The sequence below is a fragment of the Oncorhynchus kisutch genome, linkage group LG11 (assembly GCF_002021735.2).
Source record: "Oncorhynchus kisutch isolate 150728-3 linkage group LG11, Okis_V2, whole genome shotgun sequence".
NCBI lineage: Eukaryota > Metazoa > Chordata > Actinopteri > Salmoniformes > Salmonidae > Oncorhynchus > Oncorhynchus kisutch.
In genome coordinates this window covers 47,289,122-47,313,905 of record NC_034184.2, presented here as the reverse complement: position 1 = coordinate 47,313,905, position 24,784 = coordinate 47,289,122, and the positions used below count along the sequence as shown (strand labels likewise).

General features: G+C 42.7%; 1 protein-coding gene across 1 annotated transcript; it reads left to right on the top strand.

Moving 5' to 3' along the window:
• Nucleotides 1-1,012: 1,012 nt before the first annotated feature.
• On the top strand, nt 1,013-23,108 carry rab11fip2 (RAB11 family interacting protein 2 (class I)). Its single transcript, XM_020494959.2, has 6 exons — nt 1,013-1,196; nt 1,566-2,220; nt 17,436-17,842; nt 19,056-19,428; nt 20,193-20,256; nt 22,759-23,108. The coding sequence occupies exons 2-6, from the start codon at nt 1,868-1,870 to the stop codon at nt 22,981-22,983; spliced, it is 1,422 nt and encodes a 473-aa protein (XP_020350548.1). The 5' UTR covers nt 1,013-1,196; nt 1,566-1,867; the 3' UTR covers nt 22,984-23,108.
• Nucleotides 23,109-24,784: the final 1,676 nt, after the last annotated feature.

Below are 24,784 nucleotides of genomic sequence, written 5' to 3'. Positions count from 1 at the left end.
CATTGTCTGCAGATGGCTCTGATCGTAGTGCTATGAAACAGACTGAGAGAGGGACTTTGTCTGTGTTGGTCAGCGAACTTGCAACCTTATGGCCCGTAGTCCTGCGTGGCATCAACTGTGCCACAACATCATGCAGAAGTTACAAAGTCTATATCCATGTTTATAAACACAGGGTCGAAACTCTTATTGTTATTTGTGGTCGTCAACAACCACACATTGTAGAGATTTGGGTCGTCACAACCACAGCCACAAAGTCATAAACCCTGCTTTCTAAAATGTATCTGATTTTAAACCTTAATCCTAACCTTAATCTTAATTTAATTTTAGGATTAGAAATACATTCAGCCGTGTGGTTAAGGTTAGGGTTGAGGTTAGGGTAAAGTTCATCATCTGAGAAATTGTAGAAGGCAGGGGGGTTATGACTTTGTGGCTGTGATAACTAGTGGAAACCAGATATTTGGGGCTGTAAATCATAGACACATACTTTTCATTGTTTCATTATTACTTCCTTGTTTTAATTCATTACTGTTAGTTACGATGTGATTGGATTCACCACTCTAATGAAACACTTTTTCATGCATTTTCCATTTTCGGCATGCACCAACTCTCCAAATCGAGAAAACTGTTATCACCTACATTAGAACCACATGGACATATGTTTCCTGCTTTTTCGAAAAGGCACATTCCTCTTCCACAGTCTTGGCTCCTTTCTGTACCTAGTGGCTATGTACCTAGTGGCACAGTAGTCTAAGGCACTGCACTTCAGTGTCACTACAGTTCCTGGTTCGAATCCAGGCTGCATCACATCTGGCCGTGAGCCCCAAAGGGCTGCGCAAAATTGGCATCGCGTTGTCTGTTTTTTCCCCGCAGTCATAGTAAATAATAATGTATTTTTAACTGACTCGCCTAATTAAATAAATAGAAATCAACCTATGGCATGTACAAATATGAACATGTTCCTGCACCCCGTTTGTTTCTACGGCAACAGAGGAGGAGCTTGAACTTTCACCTGTGACTGTTGCGGATGTAGTTGGCTAACAAGGAAATTAGAGTTTTTGGTTGGTACAACTAGCAGGCTGTAAAATCACGAAATCTACCTCCAATAAATAATTTTGAAGTTTATTTGTGAAATATGTTAAACAATCGAATGGATTTACATGATGGCAAAATGTCGCAAGTTTGGAGAAAATGACGAGGTACAGTATTGAGCAAGCTTGTTTAGTTAGCTAACATAATCAGCTGTCCAATCTACTGTACGGCTAGTAATCAATGCTACTACTTTGCAACACGTTATTATTGTATAAGAATAACGATTGGTCTGTCACAATATGACAAAGGCAACATTACTGAAAAACACGCTATTTTTGCTGTATAGCTAAATAGCTAGCTAATCCTTCAGGCAAACTAGCAATGGTTATTGGTGTCAGCTGTTTAGCTTGTTCGTTAGTTGGCCTGCTGAACTTGAATCATAGATAGCACATCTGTATTACATACGTTAGGTAACTAACGTTAGTCAACCTGCACAACTGCTTACAATGTACTCTTCTCCCCCATGTTGCTTTCAGGTGACTTGCTTAACAACAGTGGCTTGGACATTTGTGATATGATAATCACAAAAGACAAGTGTGTAAAATGGACTGAAGTAATTAGTTAGTTGCTAACTATTGAGATGTGCTACTAGCTGTACATATAAAAAATATATGACCAATAAGCACTTTAAGTTGTCTTTGCCTACAAATCACCAATCTACATGAACATCATGTACTAAGAAATAAGTTGTTACTGTTTGCATGCTCTGTTATCACGTTAAGGTCAATTCACCTCCACATACATTTGTTTTGCTAACCACACATAAACAGAGCTGATCATGTCACTAGTAGAGCAGTCCCAAAAGTGGTTCCCGACTCATGTCCAAGCCACTGTTCTTCAAGCAACTGACCTACAAGCTAAGAGTAAGAATGGCACCAACGATGCCTACACTATCATTCAGCTGGGAAAGGAGAAGTACTCGACATCTGTGGCAGAGAAAACACTTAGCCCAGTGTGGAGAGAAGAAGCCTCCTTTGAGCTGCCAGGTCTGCTTCTGGAGGGCAACCCAGAAATCTACGAACTATGCTTCATCGTGATGCACAGGTCCCTGGTGGGAATGGATAAATTCCTGGGCCAGAGTACCATCAATCTCAATGAGATTTTTGATAACAAGGAGAGAAGGAAAACTGAGTAAGTATCACCAAACTAATCTAACTAAATAATGTTTTTGCTGCCTTTCAAGGAAGTTTCAGAACATTAAGCCAAATACAATATAACTTTTTGTCCAACTGTTAAATAGGAAATTTGCCTTCTCTGCTTTCAAACCCACATGTATAAACACATAGGCTGTAAAGCATCCCTAGTCACAACGGACAATGCTAAGCCTTTGGTTTTCTAGTTCTGTGTTTGATGTTTAAGGAACTGCCAACAGGAAGAAGTAGGTTGGATTTGCAGAACTGTCTTGTTCAATGTCACAGGACTAACCTGCAGAAATAATTTGGAACATGATTGAGGTTTGGGTAGACTAGCCTAAATCATTTGATGGTTTGGAAAAACTGTCCCTAATCACCAATGATGTGTCTGTGCTCAGCATTGCAAACGTTTACATGTGGCAGTCAATTGGAAAACATTCTAACAGTATTATTGATTTGTATTCTCTATTCACAATCATATACTTTTAATGTGGGGCTATGACAGTCATTTTCAAATTAGTCTGACATTGCTTGTCTTATCTCACCGCCACTAACGCGATGGGTGTGCTTGATGCTTGTCGCGTCGTATCTTCTCAAAGTCAGGGGGCGAGGTTGACAGTGCGCTCCTCATCTCCCCTGTCACATCCAACCTGCTTTGATATTTGTTTTTAATGCGGTCAAGAGCACTGAATAAGCGTACCATAAGTTTTAATGGTATTTTTACTTTTTTTTTTAACTACCATTTCTTCAGTGGTAGTTAGTCTTGTCCTATCGCTGCAACTCCTGTACGGACTCGGGAGAGGTGATGGTCGAGAGCCATGCACTCTCCAAAACACGACCCTGCCAAGTCACACTGCTTTTTGACACACTGCTCGCTTAACCCGGAAGCCAGCCGCAGCAATGTGTCGGAGGCAGCACCATGCAACTGGTGACCGTGTCAGCATGCATGCGCCCGGCCCGCCACAGATGTCGCTAGAGCGCGAAAGGACAAGGACATCCCGGCCAAACCCTCCCCTAACCCGGACGGCACTGGGTCAATTGTGCGCCGCCTCATGGGTCTCCCGGTCGCGGCCAGATTGAACCCTGGTCTGTTGTGACGCCTCGAGCACTGCGATGCAGTGTCTTATACCGCTGCACCACTCAGGAGGCCCTCTCTAAAATATTTTGCACAAATGGATTTACATTCCTGTTAGTGAGCATTTTGTCTTTTGCCAACATGATCCATCCACCTAACAGGTGTGGTATATGAATAAGCAGATTAAATATCATTCAACCTACCAGGGTGTTTACAAACACTACAGGAACAAGATAATCCACATGTATCAATCACATTTTTACTAATACTGTAGAACTTTGTTCTAAAGCTGTATCCATATCCATTGGATGCAGTGATCACAATATCTTATTTTTTAAAATTGTATTTTACCTTTATTTAACCAGGTAGGCCAGTTGAGAACAAGTTCTCATTTAAACTGCGACCATGCCAAGATAAAGCAAAGCAGTGCGACAAAAACAACAACAGAGTTACACATAAACAAACGTACAGTCAATATCACAATATAAAAATCTATGTACAGTGTGTGCAAATGTAGAAGAGTAGGGAGGTAAGGCAATAGATAGACCATGGAGATGAAATAATTACAATTTAGCATTAACACTGGAGTGATACATGTGCAGATGATGATGTGCAAGTTTGTTCACCCTGGGGTGCAAAAGAGCAAGAGGTTACGTAACAATATGGGGATGAGGTAGTTGCGTATGCTATTTACAGATTGGCTGTGTACAGGTACAGTGATCGGTAAGCTGCTCTGACAGCTGATGCTTGAAGTTAGAGAGGGAGATTTAAGACTCCAGCTTCAGTGATTTTTGCAATTCTTTCCAGTCATGGGCAGCAGAGAACTGGAAGGAAAGGCAGCGAAAGGAAGTGTTGGCTTTGGGGGTGACCAGTGAAATATACCTGCTGGAGCGTGTGCTATGGGTGGGTGTTGCTATGGTGACCAGTGAGCTAAGGTGGGGCTTTACGTAGCATAGATTTATAGATTACCCGGAGCCAGTGTGTTTGGCCACAAATATGTAGAGAGGGCCAGCCGACAAGGGCATACAGGTCGCAGTAGTATATGGGGCTTTGGTGACAAAACGGATTGCACTGTGATAGACTACATCCAATATGCTGAGTAGAGTGTCAGGCTATTTTGTAAATTACATCGTCGAGGATCGGTAGGATAGTCAGTTTTACGAGGGTATGTTTGGCAGCATTTGTGAAGGAGGCTTTGTTGCGAAATTCTAGATTCAATTCTAGATTTAATTTTGTATTGATGATGCTTAATGTGAGTCTGGAAGAAGAGTTTACAGTCTAACCAGACACCTTGGTATTTGTAGTTGTCCACATATTCTAAGTCAGAACCGTCCAGAGTAGTGATGCTAGTCGGGCGGGAGGGTGCGATCAGCAATCGGTTGAAGAGCATGCACTTAGTTTTACTTGCATTTAAAAGCAGTTGGAGGACTCAGAAGGAGTGTTGTATGGCATTGAAGTTCATTTTGGAGGTATGTTAGCACAGTGTCCAAAGAAGGGCCAGATGTATACAGAATGGTGTCGTCTGCGTAGAGGTGGATCAGAGAATCACCAGCAGCAAGAGCGACATCATTGATATATATATAGAGAAAAAGAGAAAAGAGTGGGCCCGAGAAGACGATGAAGACGGCTGCACAGTACTGTCTTTTATTGATGGCGGTTATGATATCGTTTGGGACCTTGAGCGTGGCTGAGGTGCACCCATGACCAGCTCGGAAACCAGATTGCATAATGGAGAAGGTACGGTGGGATTCGAAATGGTCGGTGAACTGTTTGTTAACTTGGCTTTTGAAGATTTTAGAAAGGCTGGGCAGGATGGAATATAGGTCTAACAGTTTGGGTCTCTAGTGTCTCCCCCTTTGAAGACGGGATGACCGCGACAGCAGAGGTGTATTTAGAGGGCAAGTTGGTCAGGATGATATCTATGAGGGTGCCCATGGTTACAGATTTCGGGTTTTACCTGGTAGGTTCCTTGATCATTTGTGTGAGATTGAAGGCATCTTGCTTAGATTGTAGGACAGTCGGGGTGTTAAGCAGTTTAGGTCACCTTACTGTATGAACTCTGAATATTGACAGGGGGGCAATCATTTCACAAATGGTGTCCAGGGCACAGCTGGGGGCTGAAGGGGGTCTATAACAAGCGGCAACGGTGAGAGACTTGTTTCTGGAAAGGTGGATTTTTAAGAGTAGAAGCTCCAATTTTTTGGGCACAGGCTTGGCTAGTATGACAGAACAGATGAGAGAGGTTTTTTCTCTTTAGGCACCATTGAAGCTGGTCACCCCTCATAGCCTGGTTCCTCTCTAGGTTTCTTCCTAGGTTCTGGCCTTTCTAGGGAGTTTTTCCTAGCCACCCTGCTTCTACACCTGCATTGCTTGCTGTTTGAGGTTTTAGGCTGGGTTTCTGTACAGCAATTTGTGACATCAGCTGATGTAAGAAGGGCTTTATAAATAAATACATTTAATTGATTAAGCCAGGTGAGGTCACTACATGTGTGGGGGTTGGAACAAAAGGGCTAGCTAAGGAATATTTAGCAGGGCTGGAGGCTCTACAGTGAAATAGGTCAATAATCACTAGCCAAAACAGCAATAGACAAGGCATATTGACATTAGGTAGAGGCATGTGTAGCCGAGGGATCATATGGTCCAGTGTGTAGCTAGGCGAGCTGGAGACACGGCGATTCGGACAGCTAGCGGGCCGGGGCTAGCAGATGGGCCTTCGGGGGACTTCGCAAAGGGAGAGCCTGTTGAAACCCCCTCGGATGGTTACGTCGGCAGACCAGTTGTGTTCGATTGGCGGGGCTCCGTGTCTGCAGTAAAAGGGTCCAGGCAAAATAGGTATTGTAGCCCAAGAATTGTCTGATGGACCTCTTCGGCTAGCCGGGAGATGGTCCTAGCCTGGAGCATGCCTGGAGCTAACTGATGCTTGCTTCGGGACAGAGACGTTAGCCAGGAGTAGCCACTTGGATAGCTGCTAGCTTGCTGCGATGATCCGGTGTAAAGGTTCAGAGCTTGTGGTAGGAATCTGGAGATGTGGTAGAGAAAAAGCAGTCCAATATGCTCTGAGTTGATATCACGGTGTGTAGACTGGCAGGAATTGACTGGGCTGAGGCTGGTTGATGTCTTTGTTAACGGTGATCACCGCTAGTAGTGGCTAACTGACTACCAGCTAATTAGCTGGCTCGCCACTGATGGGGTTCCGGTTCTAAAAAGTGTAAAAAATTGCAGATCTGTACCACATTGGGCGAGGTGGGTTGCAGGAGAGTATGTTCCGTCCATAGATGTAAATTGAGATTGTATATATTTCGTATATACACTGCTCAAAAAAATAAAGGGAACACTTAAACAACACAATGTAACTCCAAGTCAATCACACTTCTGTGAAATCAAACTGTCCACTTAGGAAGCAACACTGATTGACAATAAATTTCACATGCTGTTGTGCAAATGGAATAGACAACAGGTGGAAATTATAGGCAATTAGCAAGACACCCCCAATAAAGGAGTGGTTCTGCAGGTGGTGACCACAGACCACTTCTCAGTTCCTATGCTTCCTGGCTGATGTTTTGGTCACTTTTGAATGCTGGCGTTGCTTTCACTCTAGTGGTAGCATGAGACGGAGTCTACAACCCACACAAGTGGCTCAGGTAGTGCAGCTCATCCAGGATGGTACATCAATGCGAGCTGTGGCAAGAAGGTTTGCTGTGTCTGTCAGCGTAGTGTCCAGAGCATGGAGGCACTACCAGGAGACAGGCCAGTACATCAGGAGACGTGGAGGAGGACGTAGGAGGGCAACAACCCAGCAGCGGGACCGCTACCTCCGGCTTTGTGCAAGGAGGAGCAAGAGGAGCACTGCCAGAGCCCTGCAAAATGACCTCCAGCAGGCCAAAACTGTGCATGTGTCTGCTCAAACGGTCAGAAACAGACTCCATGAGGGTGGTATGAGGGCCCGACGTCCACAGGTGGGGATTGTGCTTACAGCCAAACACCGTGCAGGACGTTGGCATTTGCCAGAGAACACCACGATTGGCAAATTCGCCACTGGCGCCCTGTGCTCTTCACAGATGAAAGCAGGTTCACACTGAGCACGTGACCGAGTCTGGAGACGCGGTAGAGAAGGTTCTGCTGCCTGCAACATCCGTTTGGCAGTGGGTCAGTCATGGTGTGGGGTGGCATTTCCATGTGCTCGCCAGAGGTAGCCTGACTGCCATTAGGTACCGATATGAGATCCTCAGACCCCTTGTGAGACCATATGCTGGTGCGGTAGGCCCTGGGTTCCTCCTAATGCAAGACAATGCTAGTCTCATGTGGCTGAAGTGTGTCAGCAGTTCCTGCAAGAGGAAGGCATTGATGCTATGGACTGGCCCGCCCGTTCCCCAGACCTGAATCCAATTGAGCACATCTGGGACATCATGTCACGCTCCATCCACCAACGCCACGTTGCACCACAGACTGTCCAGGAGTTGGCAGATGCTTTAGTCCAGGTCTAGGAGACCATCCGCCACCTCATCAGGAACATGCCCAGGCATTGTAGGGAGGTCATACAGGCACGTGGAGGCCACACACACTACTGAGCCTCATTTTGACTTGTTTTAAGGACATTACATCAATGTTGGATCAGCCTGTAGTGTGGTTTTCCACTTTAATTTTGAGTGTGACTCCAAATCCAGACCTCCATGGGTTGATAAATTTGATTTCCATTGATACTTTTTGTGTGATTTTGTTGTCAGCACATTCAAATATGTAAAGAAAAAAGTATTTAATAAGAATATTCCATTCAGATCTCGGATGTGTTATTTTAGTGTTCCCTTTATTTTTTTGAGAAGTCTATATATTTTTTAAGAAAAAGATATATACACGGGACAAGACAAACAAGACGTCCCGACTGCTACGCCATCTTGGAAAAAAGTATAGTGGCTATATCCACGAAAGCCAAAGTTCCAAAAGCTGGGCCTAAAAAGTGTATTAGAGATCATGCAAAAGATTTTGCTGTGACTCTTCTGTGGATGATGTAAAACATTTTTGTTGGTCTGATGTGATTAATATGGAGTCTCCAGATGCTGCCCTTAATGAATTTATGAAATTGCTTCTTCCAATTATTAATAAACATGCACCTATTAAGAAACTGACTGTTGGTACTTTTAAGGTAACATGGATTGATGAGGAATTGAACAACTTTATGGTTGAAAGAGATGGGGCAAAAGGTGTTTACTAATAAGTCTGGCTGCACATCTGACTGGCTGACTTATTGCAAATTTAGATATTATGTGACTAAACTCAACAAAAAGAAGACACTGTATTATGAAGCCAAGATCACTTTACATGTAATTTACATTCAACTATGGGCAGAAAGACAAATTCAACTCCATCTTTCATTGAATCAGATGGCTTATTCATCACAAAACCATTTGATGTTGCCAATTTATTTTAATGATGACTTATTTGGCAAAGTGGGCAAACTTAGGCAGGAAATGCCAACAATGAACAGTGAGCTATCGTATTCATGCACAGAAAAACGAATAATAAAAGTAAAGCATTTTAAGTTAGAATTTTATAAAGTTAGTGTGGGAGAAGTGGAAAATTATTGTTATCAACTTAGATGCAAAGCTACTGAGGATGGTAGCTGACTCTATAGCCACTCCTATCTGTCATATATTTAATCTGAGCCTACAGGAAAGTCTTTGTCCACCGGCCTGGAGGGAAGCCAAAGTCATTCCGCTACCCAAGAGTGGTAAAGCAGCCTTTACTGGTTGGCCTATCAGCTTGCTGCCAGCTCTTAGCTGGCATTTCTCTGTACACAAATTAACAGAGTTTCAGTGTGTTAATTTTAAAACAAAATTGATTTAACCTTTTATTTAACTAGGCAAGTCAATTAAGAACAAATTCTTATTTACAATTACGGCCTACCCCCGGCCAAACCCTAACCTGGAAGACGCTGGGCAAATTGTGCACTGCCCTATGGGACTCCAAATCACGGCCGGTTGTGATCCAGCCTGGAATCGAACGAGGGTCAGTAGTGACGCCTCTAGCACTGAGATGCAGTGCCTTAGACCGCTGCACCACTCGGGAGCCCAAATAGAGAAGGGCACTCAACATGTACTGTATTGACACAAATGATACTGATGATTGGTTGAAAGAAATTGATAACAAAAAGATTGTGGGAGCTGTACTGTTAGATTTCAGTGCAGCCTTTTGATATTATTGACCATAACCTGCTGTTGAAAAAAAACGTGTGTTATGGCTTTTCAATCTCTTCCATATTGTGGATTCAGAGCTATCTATCTAATAGAACTCAAAGGTTTTTCTTTCATGATAGCTTCTCTAATGTTAAACATGTAAAGTGTGGTGTACCGCAGAGCAGGTCTCTGGCATCTCACAAGGCATGTGTGTCCATGTATGCTGATTCAACCATATACTGTACGCATCAGCAACCACAGCTAATGAAGTCACTGAAACCCTTAACAAAGAGTTGCAATCTGTTTTGGAATGGTGGCCAGTAATAAACTGGTCATGAACATGTTTAAAACTAAGGGCGTTGTATGTGTTACAAATATCCCTAAATTCTAGACATCTGAATCTGTTAAAGAATGGTGTGGCTGTTGAACAGGTTAAGTAGACTAAGTTACTTGGCGTCACCTTAGATTGTAAACTGTCATTGTCAAGACATATAAACTCAGCAAAAAAGGAAAGTCCCTTTTTCAGAACCCTGTCTTTCAAAGATAATTTGTAAAAATCCATAACTTCACAGATCTTCGTTGTAAAGGGTTTAAACACTGTTTCCCATGCTTGTTCAAAGAACCATAAACAATTCATGAACATGCACCTGTGGAACAGTCGTTAAGACACTAACAGCTTACAGATGGTTGGCAATTAAGGTCACAGTTATGAAAACTTAGGACACTAAAGAGGCTTTTCTACTGACTCTGAAAAACACCAAAAGAAAGATGCCCAGGGTCCTGCTCATCTGCGTGAACATGCTTTAGGCATGCTGCAATGAGGCATGAGGACTGCAGTTGTGACCAGGGCAATAAATTGCAAAGTCCGTACTGTGAGATGCCTAAGCCAGCGCTACAGGACGGACATCTGATCGTCCTCGCAGTGGCAGACCACGTGTAACAACACCTGCACAGGATCGGTACATCCGAACAGCACATCTTCCCGAGTTACACCAGGAATGCACAATCCCTCCATCAGTGCTCAGACTGTCCGCAATAGGCTGAGAGAGGCTGGACTGAGGGCTTGTAGGCCTGTTGTAAGGCAGGCATGACAGACAACAACGTCGCCTTTGGGCACAAACCCACCGTCGCTGGACCAGACAGGATTGGCAAAAAGTGCTCTTCATTGACGAGTCGCGGTTTTGTCTCACCAGGGGTGATGATCAGATTTGCATTTATCGGTGAAGGAATGAGTGTTACACTGAGGCCTGTACTCTGGAGCGGGATCATTGTGGAGGGTCCGTCATGGTGTGGTCTGGGGTGGTGTGTCACAGCATCATCGGACTGAGCTTGTTGTGATTGCAGGCAATCTAAACGATGTGCGTTACAGGGAAGACACCCTTCTCCCTCATGTGGTTACCCTTCCTGCAGGCTCATCCTGACATGACCCTCCAGCATGACAATGCCACCACGCACAGAAAGAGCAGTATGGCTGAGTTCCTGCAAGACAGGAATGTCAGTGTCCTGCCATGGCCAGCGAAGAGCCTGGATCTCAATCCCAGTGAGCACGTCTGGTACCTGTTGGATCAGAGGGTGAGGGCTAGGGCCATTCCCTCCAGAAATGTCCGGGAACTGGTACAAGAGTGGGGTAACATCTCACAGCAAGAACTGGCAAATCTGGTGCAGTCTATGAGGAGGAGATGCACTGCAGTACTTAATGCAGCTGGTGGCCACACCAGATACTGACTTTTGATTTTGACCCCCCCTTTGTTCAGGGACACATTATTAAATTTATGTTAGTCACATGTCTGTGGAACTTGTTCAGTTTATATCTCAGTTGTTGAATCTTATGTTCATACAAATATATACAGGTTAAGTTTGCTGAAAATAAACACAGTTGACAATGAGAGGGTGTTTCTTTTTTTTGCTGAGTTTACATTCAAAGTTTGTAAAGATGGGGAGAGGTCTGTCCGTAGTAAAGAGATCAATCATATGTATTTATAAAGCTCTTTTTAAATCAGCCAATGTTAAAGTACTATACCGAAACCCAGCCTTCAACCCCAAACAGCAAGCAATGCAGATGTAGTAGCACAGTGGCTAGAAAAAACTCCCTAGAAAGGCAGGAACCTAGGAAGAAACCAAATAGAGGAACCAGGCTCTGAGTGGTGGCCAGTCCTCTTCTGGCTGTGCTGGGTTGACATTATAACAGTACATGGCCAAGATGTTCAAACGTTCATAGATGACCAGCAGGGTCAAATTATAATCACATTGGTTGTAGAGGGTGCAACAGGTCAGCACCTTGTGAGTAAATGTCAGTTGGCTTTTTTTAGTTGAGCATTCAGAGTTAGAGACAGTAGTTGCAGTAGAGAGTCGAAATCAGAATGTCCGGGACAAGTTACTACGTCCTGTGAACTGCCGCAGGCAGAACAGTTGAAACTGCTTTTTGACACCACACTCCAAAAAGCAAGTTCTGCAGGCTCTAGTTTTCTTATTTTGATTGTGGTCGAGTGCTGCAAGGAAAGACCTAGTTAAGCTGCAGCTGGCCCAGAACAGAGCGGCACATCTTGCGCTTCATTATATTCAGAGGGCTGATTATAAATACTGTGCATGACAGTCTCTCTTGGCTAAGAGTTGAGGAGACTGCATCACTTGTGTTGAAAATCCCAATGTTTGCATAGTCAACTTACACACTTACCCCACCAGACATGCCACCAGGGGTCTTTTCACAGTCCCCAAATCCAGAACAAATTCAAGAAAGCGTACAGTGTTTTTATAGAGCAATTGTGTGTAACTCCGTTCCATCTCATATGGCTCAAATAAACAGCAAACCTGGTTTGAAAGAACAGAGCAAGCAACACCTCGCGGCACAACACCTCTCCCCTGTTTGACCTAGATAGTTTGTGTGTATGTATTGATATGTAGGCTACGTGTGCCTTTTTTAAATAAAAAAAACGGACTGAGGAGTATTTCTGTATGTAATTAAGCCCTTTTGTGGGGGAAATACTAATTCTGATTAGCTGGGTCTGGCTCTCCAGTGGGTGGGGAATGGCACCTGCCCAGTCATGTGAAATCCATAGATTAGGGCCTAATGATTTCATTTGAATTGACTGAATTCCTTATATGAACCGTAACTCAGTCAAATCTTTAGTTTTTGCATGTTGAGTTTATATTTTTGTTCAGTATATAATATTTCATTTATAAAACAGCATTAAAAATAAAAAAATTATCCCACAAACCCATTTTCATATCAGGTTGTGACCCCTAGTTAGCTGGGGTAAGAATTAGAATACCCTACCTCAATATTTGTAGCCATAGGTGATAATAGCTCTCTAGGAGCTGATTTGTCGTCACTATTGTGGAATAATTATAATGTTATGGTAAGATTGGAAAGGGAGAACGCTGATCAGAGAGCAGTGCTGAATTTATTTTGATCCTATCTGTATTGACACAGGCCACAACGACGCACTGGGAAACGCATGTCGGCCGTTGTAGAAACGATGTGTAAACACTCGTAAGCCTACATTCCATCGCTATCGGGAAACCGGGCCCTGTAGGATGGGGTCGATAAACCAGGAAAATTATCCATCGTTTAAATCTCCAGTTTGGGAACATTTTGGCTATCCAGTAGATTACAACAGCGATGGACAAAGAGTTAACAGTACTATGTCGCCACTGCTCAACGAAAATAGCCTATGCAGCTGCCAACACCTCAAACATGTTGGCAAATTTATGTCCACATCACCATAGTGTTCCCACCACCTGAGCAAGACGGAAACGCAAAAAAACATCTCAACTTTTTCTTCCCTCTGCATTCAAGCAGCCCTTCGCAGCTGATTCTGACAGTGCCAAATAAATTACAAGAGCGATAGGCATGTTTATAGCCGCGGATATGCCCCCATTACGAACTTCGCCCTCTCGCACCAATTTTCAGCAAACAGGTAGGACCCGCTCTAAATAAGCAATGGTGCATTTGCATCCATCTGCATTACTACAAATGGATGGGCCTCCAGTGCTACGCAAAGGTACTCAATGACGGCCCATCACATTACCCCAGAGTGGGAGATGAGAGATACTGTGCTGCAGACACGCCCCCTTTATGAGTCACACACAAGTGCACATATTTTTCATCTTTGTAAGAAAACGTCATACCACAGGCCTATACGATGTCTGAGCCATGATTACACATTGATTTCACACGCATATTGCACTTTATTTTAGTGTTGCTGAGTAATCGTGTGTTTTCATTTAAGAAACTACAAAGTGTTGGTATTCTGATTGTGCTCTCACCGGTCATTATATGACTCATGATCATTTATGGAATCGGGAATACTAACGTTTTGTATTTTCTCAAATTAACCAAAATTAACTACAGTAACTGTTGGTGTTTATTTTTCCCTCTGTACCGAAACCCCCAAAAAGCAATACGTACTAAACTGGGTTTGGTGACCTGTTTCACCCCTAGTTACCTGTACATCTGTCTTGTTGTGACACAGGCTATGCCATTGTGCTAGTTAAAAGATGTGCTTTGTTGACACCGAACAATGAATCAAGAGGTTAGTCTTTTGAGAATAGACTGCCATTCATGTTGTAATTGAGTTGACTGGGTGCAGCCTTTGTAGGTGGTGAACTAGTCCAGCGAGAACAGCAGTCAGCAGGCCATCAGATTATCTTTCCTGTCTAATAGCAGCAAACTGTTCCACCTCAATTCCAGCAATCACACAATCAACAAATGGCAATACTGTCCTTGCTTATTCTTGCCTTATACTGGAATTGAGATGGTAAACTGTAATTTATGGACATGGCATAGGCTAAACATTATGTTGTGCTTTTTTGGGTATTAGCCTATGCTAACTGAATGTGGTGGAACTGGCCAAACATGTCTTGTTTCTAATTCTGACTCAAATGATATATATTTTTCCAGTGGTGTGGATGTATGGAAAAAACACTACACCAGCTCCACCCAATCCAGTTGCGCTATTTAAAGTTATTTTTGGCTGTGTAGAATAACTATGGCACAATGTGTTGTAGTTAGCTAGGCCTAGGCTACATGATGAGTAAGCCTCCATTCTGCTCAGAGGAACAGGAACATAAGAGGATCTGGTGTCAATTAGCCATTGGTACATTTCATCATGCAAACATTAGCACACTTCCTCTTCACCCATTAGTTGGGGAGAATTGCGATGTGTCATAAGCAACCGTTGATGGGAGTATTTATTTAAGGTGCCGGAGCTGATGCACCTCCAGGGTTTGCAGTCATTCAAGTACAGAGCTGTTGTGGAGATGTCAATGTACCAGTATTTAGTCATCCTACACAACTGACTCAACTAGAATGAGCCCAAGGCCCACTCTTGTGCTGCCATATCCAAATACTGGAGCAGTCCCAATTTGCTAACTAGCTGTGTCCGTCAACTGTATTTTCAAGCTGACACAGACTCTCCTCCCCATCTAGACATTGAGGTAGGCAGCCCCTAATTATCGCACACCTGTGTTGATTGTGAGGAGTTTCTCAGAGGTCTTGGTAGAGTGGGAGTATTGTGGTTCCAGGCAGAGGGAGGTTTATCTTGGCCTTGACACCCATGTGAAGTACAGGGCTGGCCCCCTCAGCAGCATGCTGTGGCTCCTAGATCGTGCTCCGAAGGACAGAGCACACTATGTGAATAAGGCTAGCTTGACCAAGAGGCCCTTGCCTTAGAGGTTCTTTAGCCACAGTTTAGGGCAAAAATACATCACGCCTGTCCACTTTTCCAATGACAGAAGTAGCCTATAGCTTGAACAGACAGAGGTTGTGCTCATTGAGGAATTGTGGAATTTACCAGAGCACCTGCTGTTTGAGAGGTGGTTTAAATGTTGACTTTGTATTTTGAGTGAGCTTTGTTCCCAGTTCTACATTGTTGCAGTCGACAAACCATTGGTTTAAAAAGGCCAGACCAGTGGTCACAAACCGGTCAATCGCGGTCTACTGGTCGATATCCAAAGCATTCCTAGTTGATCGCCAACAATTTCTATAAAAAACCCAATAATAAACCACAGAGTTTCTAAACCCAGAAGCGCAACTTCGTCAGACTTCCGGTAACGCTTGTGAAACAGACCAAATAGACCAGGCCGGGTCTCGAGAAGTCAATGAGAAGTGCAAAATTCATCCTTAGTTTTTAATTTCTCCGAAATCTAAAGGCACAACCTAGATTCGAGCTTATTTCTTAAGTAGTTTAGCATGTTATTACTCCAACCTTGTGATCGTGACAAACTGACACATTTTAATGTTTGTCTTAAACAACTTTATATTGAAGGAGTGCCTTTTTGATTTGACAGCCTACACATGCGCAGTTCGGCAGGAAACGACCGTTTGGATCCGATGACATGTTTAGCTAGCCACCGTCTCCATGACGTTGCCTCAAGTGTGATCGGGGATTTCTATTGGAGAAGCAGTTTTTGCCTGTCTTTGATAAAGCCTTAAGTGTTTTTAGATTTGTTTTCACGCTGTTTGTAGTAGGTGCACTTGATTCAGCTGGCCTCTGTGGGGTAGTCGAAGTGTCTCCATTTTGAACCATTTCATGTGTCTGAAGGTACAAACTCCGCCATCAGCTGGAAGACATTGTCTTATTTTTGGTCAGTCTCCCTCCGCTGAGTTTGACCATCAGATGCAGGCACCTGCATAATTATTTCAATTCATGCTCACTCAGCTATGCCTCACAAGTAATGCAGCAAGTTATCTAGTACCAAGTGTGATCATATACTTCAAGTTTTAAAATATAATGATACAATTGTCTGAGAAGACAACATTGCAATGCCATTGGCAGGGAATTCAAGCATAGACAATATGCATTGATAATGTATTGGGCCTATTGCCTATTGCACACACATCATTGCTACAGAGCTGTTTTTAATTGGTTAATGTTGCATAGGCTTATGTTTTTTAAGTCATGTTTTTTTTTTTTTTTTTATCTGAGCGCTTAGACCTCAGCCTGCATTTTGACTTAAAAAGTGATCTCACCACAATGGTTGGTGACCACTGGGCTAGACCTAGGCTATGGAGAAGCCAGCATTCTCATTAGCATGTATGAGTTGCATGGTTATCCTGCACCATTGCCTTTGTAATTTCCCAATTGCTTGTCGTAGCAGTTCTGAACAAAGGCCAGATTTGTGCAAATGTCACCCCTTTTTCTCACAGCGAAGGCATCAATCGTATTACTTCCAGCAGAAAAGGCCGAGGTTAAATAAACAGGAGCAGAGTAGCAGAATGGCCTTGATGAACCATATTATTCAACATTCTTTTCACGATTCAGACCATCACAGTTAGCAGGGAATTATGTTTATCCCTCGTATAATATGTATTCACAGGGAGACGAAAAGCTTCAAGTGACGTCGCCTGTGGATTTATGTGAGGTGAAATTGGGGACTTCCACCACAGACATTTTACCCTAATAATTTATTGAATACACAAGTTGTTACTCTTCCTCAGGGAAATGTCAGACTCGAACAGTTTTTTGATCCCCACTTTTCTAATAATTTCTTCAAAATGAAATGTCTCAACTCACTTAGGTAGTACTCTCAGATTTCTGTGTTGTACGTTTACTGATAGTTTTTACCTCAGTCGATAGAGCATATCACTTTAGCCCATTTTTGAGCTAACATTTCATAAACAAAGCCTAGAATTTAGATGAATTAATTAATAGGCCTATATTTTCCACTGATAAAAAAAATAAATAATAATAACTTACACCAATATTTCCATGTGGAAAAAGGTCTGAACATGTTCATAATTCATACATTTTTAAAAGGATGAATATGTAACCACCCCTGTTGCTATAACAAACCTAAATGATCTCAGAACAAAAACAAATAGCTTTAACTTGAATTTGTGACGTTTTACCACCCATTAAGACACCTGATGTTTTCTTTGATGTTTTCATCTTATATTCCTGTATTCATTTTAATGTGCCACTAACAACAATTACCTGTCTAGTAATTATCCCTATGTCCTTCTTTCAGCTGGTACTCTTTGGACTCCAGGCCAGGGAAGAAGAGGAAGGAGAGAGGGAAGATCCAGGTCAGCATCCAGTTCATGAGGAACAACATGACGGCCAGCATGTTCGACCTTTCCGTAAAGGACAAGCCCCGCTCGCCCTTCACTAAACTCAAGGACAAGCTGAAGGGTCGCAAGCACGATGGTGGCTTCTCCGACACCTCCTCAGCCATCCTGCCCCGCTCCGCCATGTGTGACTCGGAGACCCTTCGCCAGCCCAGTGCTCCAGACCATCAGCCCCAGCCAGAGCCCAAGATCAAGAGACCCTTACTGGCCGGCTCCCATAAGCTTTCCGCTGCCCACTCCATGTCCGACCTCATTGGCACCCACTTCCGCCCCAAGCTGGACTCTATGAACTCAATCGAGGAGCTGGGTAAGGACAGCAGCTTCTTCTAGTGTTAGGCCTATTTTGTTACGTTACAACCTTATTATAAAATGAATTCAATATTTGTTTCCCCTCAACAATCTACTACATACAATACTCCATAATGACATAAAATACATTTTTGCAAATGTAGCATTTTTTTATTTTTTTTTATGATATTACATACACATAAGTATTCACACACTTGACTCAGTACTTTGTTGAAGCACCTTTGGCAGTGATTACAACCACAAGTCTTCTTGGTAATGATGCTACAGCTTGCAGATCCTCTCAAGCTCTGTCAGGTTGGATTGGGAGTGTCATTGCACAGCTATTTTCAGGTCTCTCCAGATTTGTTTGATCGGTTTCAAGTCCGGGCTCTGGCTGGGCCACTCAAGGACATTCAGAGACTTGTCCCAAAGACACTCCTGTCTTGTTTTGGCTGTGTGCTTAGGGTCGTTGTCCTGTTGGAAGGTGAACCTTCACCCCAGTCTGAGGTCCTGAGCACTCTGGTGAAGGTTTTCATCAAGGTTCTTTGTACTTTGTACTGCTCCGTTAATTTTTCCCTCGATCCTGACTAGTCTCTCAGTCTCTGCCAGTGAAAAACATCCCCACATCATGATGCTGCCACCACCATGCTTCACGGTAGGGATGGTGCCTGGTTTCTTCCAGACGTGATGCTTGGTATTCAGGCCAAAGAGTTCAATCTTGGTTTCATCAGACCAGATAATCTTGTTTCTCATGGTCTGAGAGTCCTTTGGGGAAACTCCATGCGGGCTGTCATGTGCCTTTTACTGATGAGTGGCTTCCTTCTGGCCACTCTTCCATAAAGGCCTGATTGGTGGAGTGCTGCAGAGATGGTGGTCCTTCTGTAAGGATCTAGAGCTCTGTCAGACCAAGAGTTTGCAAAGCTGTCATCAAGGCAAAGCATGGCTACTTTGAACAATCTCTAAAATATCAAATATATTTAGATTAGTTTAATACCTTTTTTGGTTACTACATGATTCCATATGTGTTATTTTGTAGTTTTCATGTCTTCATTATTATTCTACAAATGTATAAAATAGTAATCAAATAAAATAAAAATGTATGTGTATATATATATATATATATATATATATATATATATATATATTAGTACCCCTAAGGAGACATTATTTTTTTGTGTGATTAGTATTATTTCTATAAAAATATCAGTTATTTTGTTTGTTGTGTTTCTTAGAGAAAGGGAGTGGTGCCGCCCCTCACAGGCGCTCCCAGAGTGAGGTGCAAGGCTACCAGAACACAGAGGAACACTGTGACCCTTTTACTGATATCAGCGATGGCCTGCCGCAGAAGTACGCCACCCTTCCTCGCAACCGCAACCCATTTGAGGTGGAGCAGGGCCAGCTGTGGGACCAAGGGGAGAAGAAGGAGAAGGAGAAGAAGGAGAAGGTCAGCCTACTTGAACGTGTGACCGGGAAGAAGGAGGGACGCAAGACCGACGGGGGCCGTTCGGGCAGCTCTGGAGACCTGCGCTCGCCCAATCCCTTCAACAGTGAGTCTCAGGGCGACAACCAACCAACCAACCCCTTCAGCTCACACTACAAAGCAAGGTAAAGCTTTCCACGTCAACACAACTATGTTTGGTATCTAAGCCAGGGTCATGTTCATTAGGCATAAAACGGCAAAAAAAACTTACTGAAACATGTGGGTACTACCTGGGCTTAGCCAATAGGAAACTGACCTTTTCATTTTCCATTGAAAAACATTTTCCAACGCTTTCAATTGTGTGCTTTAATGAACACGACCCAGATGCACATGTATTGCACAGTATTTCAGATCCCTTAGAGTAGTTTCAAATATTAGAAGACTTACCCCATCAGAACCCAAAATAAATGCTTGATTTATTCCAATGTTTGTAAACAAATGAAATGTGGAGAAACACTGTATAGCCACATTATTTGTTAAAACTATAATTGTGATATCATGGGATGGTCAGTCTTTGTATCCATAACCTTGTCTATGAATTTGAGTGGTTACGTTTCTTCACCCCGGTCCCTTAGCTTTTTTTTGTGAAACAGGGGCGGTGAGAATGCTTTGTTATTGCTTCTGTTAAGGAGTGTAGCTTTAAGAGAAGCTCCGCTTGATAACAGACCCCTCTTAGCCACACTGAGATCTGTCACACAATTAACCTCTTATGCCTATCGCACTGTAGGCGCTAGTCCATCGTCTTTACAGCTACCATCGTACACTACCGTTTTGTGGTCATTTAGGTTTAAGGCAAGATGATACAGGGTGGTTTAACCGTGTTGGTAAACATGATTTTTTTTTATTTTTTTATGATTTTTGTAATTCCTTATTCTTGTATGTTTTGCAGTGATAAAAAGCCCACCAGCAATGAAGACATCCGGAAGGCGCGAGAGAAACATGGCAAGAAAAATGTAAGAGCTCACCGTACACACTTTTAGTGATTTCAATCTCAAACAAGGTTTACATTGGTATGAATAACCCTTTCATAAAGACCATGGGGGAAAAATAAAGGGGGGGAGAACGTCAAAAAGCATGGGCCTAGTTTCAGAACACCACCGACTTTTAATTGAGTAGCTCTCACTGATCTTACATGACATTGCAGTTTGTGAGGTTGATCTCTGAGCTGTTGTCTCTTCTGTCTTTTACACTTCACGATGAGTGTAATTTAACTAATTAACAGCTGAAAACAACGGCCATCATCTCTGATTGGCTCATCATTTAAAACCGTGTGAAGTTTCGGTCTCTCTAAGGTCAGGTAAAGTTATATTATATCGTACTGGTACCATAATTGGAGCACTATGTAGGGATAAATATGTGTGAAATTGTCATTGGATTGATGAGGGGGTTTATTTGCCACCTTAGTTTTGTCACTCCCCCTCCCCCCAAAAATAAAAAGCACAAAACATGCTCTGCTGGTGCATAATTCTAGTAGTTGCTGGCAATTACACTCCTGAATTAGTTTAACATGGTAAGAGAGCCAAGTCCAAAGTGATGTTGAAATGAGAAACCGGGATTCTGATAATGGCTTTCCTCACCTCTCATTGTGGGTGTTGAGGAGTTATCTTAGCCACATGTGCCCTTCCATACTCTCTATTGCAGAGCCTAGCAGAAATTAACTGGCAGTTCCATTTCCTCTGCTTTCAGGCCCTTGCTAATAAACCAGTGAGACAGGAGGGGAAGGATAGTGAGAGAGTTCAAAGAACAGAGCTTTTAAATTCTCAAAGTAGACCTCATTAGATGTAGTAATGAGACAACTGGAGAATGCCAAGTGTGCTCGCCTTATCTACTTCTCACTACTGATCGCAGAAAAATTGTCTTCGCTTAGCTAGTTCATGGTCATTTCTAGGCATCTGTCATCAGCCACTACAGCTTCTGGCTGTGTAGCTTTATATAATATCTGGGGCTCTTTGGTGTGTGTGAATTGGATGCCGTTGCTCATACAGTATAGTTAAACTGAGCTTGTAACTTGATTCATGTTAGGAAAATATCTGCTAAATTGGTTGTCCTGATGACTGGAAGTGCAAAAGGCCTTTTTCTTAGTATATTTTCCCTGTTTTGTTTCTAAAAGCATATTCAGTTCCCGAGTAAGCAGTCGCTAAACCCCCAATCACATTTTTCTCTGACCGAAAACAAGAGGCATATTGCGGAGTTACTTTCGACTTTGGCCTGCCAGAACGCTGACAAAATAACTTGAAGCTTACCTACGATGGAGGAATGCAGGACACCTAGCATGTCCACACTATTGAAAATGAATGGAAATAAAGGTGCAGGCTGCTTAGTGTGATCCCCACCATAGTCTTGAATTGTTTGGACATAGACTCTAGTGATGGGACCCTCACATTCTGGTTTATCTTTGTTTCTCATACTAGGAAGAGATATATATAGTATACAGGTAAATATAGTCCGTCACTTCTTCACATCGTAGACACCGCACAGCGATGGCAGCTTGATTTGGGAACGGGGAGGAGAGGAGACTGATAAGTGAAGTATTTTAAACAGGTTGATGGCTTTGCCGCTGTATCTGCCTGGGGGAGGATGTCCATTGTTGAAGCGATAACGTGGCACCTCATTAAAAATGATTGCAGCTCCTCTTGTCCCCCCTGTAATGAGAGAGGCACAGCCTACACAGACAGTTTTTCCTCTAAAGAAAAAAAAAAACTAAACCAAAATAGTTTGGTTGCATCTTTGTTTTCGTGTTTATTGGCCTGATCCTTTGTTCCCGAAATATGCACTCTGCTGTTTCCCCCGGGAACGAAAACGTCCCATTTCTAATCTTTTATTGCTGTTTTCTAGGGAGTTTAATCTTAATGTGATGCTCTTGTCCACCAGCTGGTCAAGGTCTCAGTCGTTGCTGGTTTTTGGAGGAGGACACGTGGTTTAAGATTTAAATAGGGAACGAGAGTTGACACGTTTATTTCCCCAGAACTGACACTAAAAACGTCAAATCCATTCCATTACTGATTGTTCGAGCCATCTATCGTTTTCTGATTTAAATACCATTGACTTGAACAAATCGAGCACCTGAAATGAAATAGCATTGACAATGCCAACACACCTTTTGGAGTGACATCTTATCACAGGCCCTCAATTAGTCCTGATTGCCACCAGGGTAGAAGAGATAAGCACGTGCAGTAATGACATAGTTTGTGACATTATTCAAACACCTTTAATTAGGCAATTAGTCTATCTGCCATAATACGTGGGATTCCCTGGCCTGGCCTACCTTCAGTCTTGCTTTAGATACTCTTTAGCACCGATTTGACCTTTTGCTTTGTCTATTTTTACCATCTAGCTATGATACCCATTTGCTCTCAAATGGGTATCATTTGGAGTAGTATACTTTTACTGAGGTATTTGTAAATGGTGCTATCATGGTTGAATTCATCACAATGGCTGTGGTTTGCCCCCCGCAGGAGACAAAGCAGCCGAGCGTGGCCTCCTATAGCAACTTGTCTTTTGACGAGGTGGTGCGCGAGCTCATCAAGCAGAAGGAGGTGGTGAAAAAGAAGGACGCCCATATCCGTGAACTGGAAGACTACATTGATAACCTGCTGGTCCGCGTTATGGAGGATTCGCCGAGCATCCTACGGACACCCTACGAGCCCAACAGGAAAGCGGGGAAAATCTCAAAAAAATAAGTAGAGTCAAGGTAGAGGAAGGTCAAAAATAGAGGCTTGTAGTAACAGTAATGTCCCGTCCTAGCCATTGAAAAAAAAAATGTATTGTGGGTATGGAACAAACAATGAAGAGACGGGGTGGGGGGGGGGGGTGATTGACCAATGCCAAATCAGTCGTTCTTGATTTCTTTACAGTAACTGCATTGATGCAGCTCATACTTTTTTTTACTAGGTTTTGTATGCTGTGATTTGAGTTCACACCAGTTTCCCCAGCAGAATATTATTGTGGAGTGAAGTACAGCCGACGACATAAATATTTGACTTGCATTATAACTAACCCCATGGCTGTTCCATTATGATCGGTCAACTAACCTCTGAATCAGTTGCTCTGTTGATCCACTCATCCATTTTAATTTTATACCTCCTGCTCTGTTGTTCGCATGGCATTCCTTTTTTTTTTTCAAATTCTGGCGAATTGAAAGAATGGGAAATTACATAATGTATCTCACAAATTCATCAGAATACCTTAGCAGAAACCAGTGGGATTCAAATTAGCTATCACTGTGTTGACTATGTTTACCATTTATTATGAGATGTTGAAGAACAAACTAGTGGGGTTATACCTATGCCTGACTGTTTTCCCAAGGCTTTTAATAGTGTATCCATGGCATACACTATTAAAGGCCTTGGGGAAACGGTCAGGCATGGTATAACCCCACTAGTGCACTTTCTCACACGTAACATGAAAATCCCAGACAGCTTCTGGGGCGGTTGTTTGAACATAGAACCACCATCAAGCTAGGTTTACGTTTTTGACACTAAGGCTATCTAGATTTAATTAAATATTTAAAGGATGCACGTCTTCACCTCTTACAAATCAGTTGTACTGAGAAATTGCACGATTAGATGTTTTTTAAATAATGTCCTCGAGCTTCTAGTAAAGAGAGAAACAACTTCTCTGATTTATGACTGAACTATGCCTCTTTTAGCCTCTCCAAGAGGCTCTCCCACACAGCCGTATTTCCATGTTGCAGTGCTTTTTTTAACAGAAAACAGAGGCGTACCTTTGCTAATTCCATATCTACCTGTTAGTAAACGGAAGATGGACGCCACAAAAGAGTTGTCACTGAAAAATGTGTTAAAACACTGTACAGTAAGTGTGTATTTTGCATTTGTAAAATTATTTTGATGTGATAAGGAAGAAGAGGGTTTTATGTTTCTAGAACCGTACCAAAATTGAAAATTGATTCACGTTTAGAAGTTTTTGGCTGTTTTGGCTACCAGAGCTAATGTGCTAACAGAACATGTAAGGTCTTTGGACTACAAGGAGTAACGTTAGTCCATTATTGGGCTACAGTTGCTATAGTAATATAATATTTGATTGCGTGCCTCACTTTTCAAACAAAAAACATTTCTGTTAAACAGTTAATTAAATGTATATGGCCTAAGTGTTGAAACGTATCCAAACAATTGTTAAAAAACCAAAAGGTCATGTTCTAGGGGTGTGGATGAGTGTATCTGTGTGGGTGTGCGCGTGAATAAGTGCGTGGTGCAGAGACTCCTTGCAGGTGGTCAGTCCAAATCAAGTGTTCCGGATATTAAAAATTTAACTAGGCAAGTCAATTAAAAACAAATTATTATTTACAATGATGGCCAAACCCGGATGATGCTGGGACAATTGTGTGCAGCCCTATGGGACTCCCAATCACGGCCGGTTGTGATACAGCCTGGAATCAAACCAGGGTCTGTAGTGACGCCTCTAGCACTGAGATGCAGTGCCTTAGACCGCTGCGCCACATAGAAGCCCTATTTAGAAATAGTC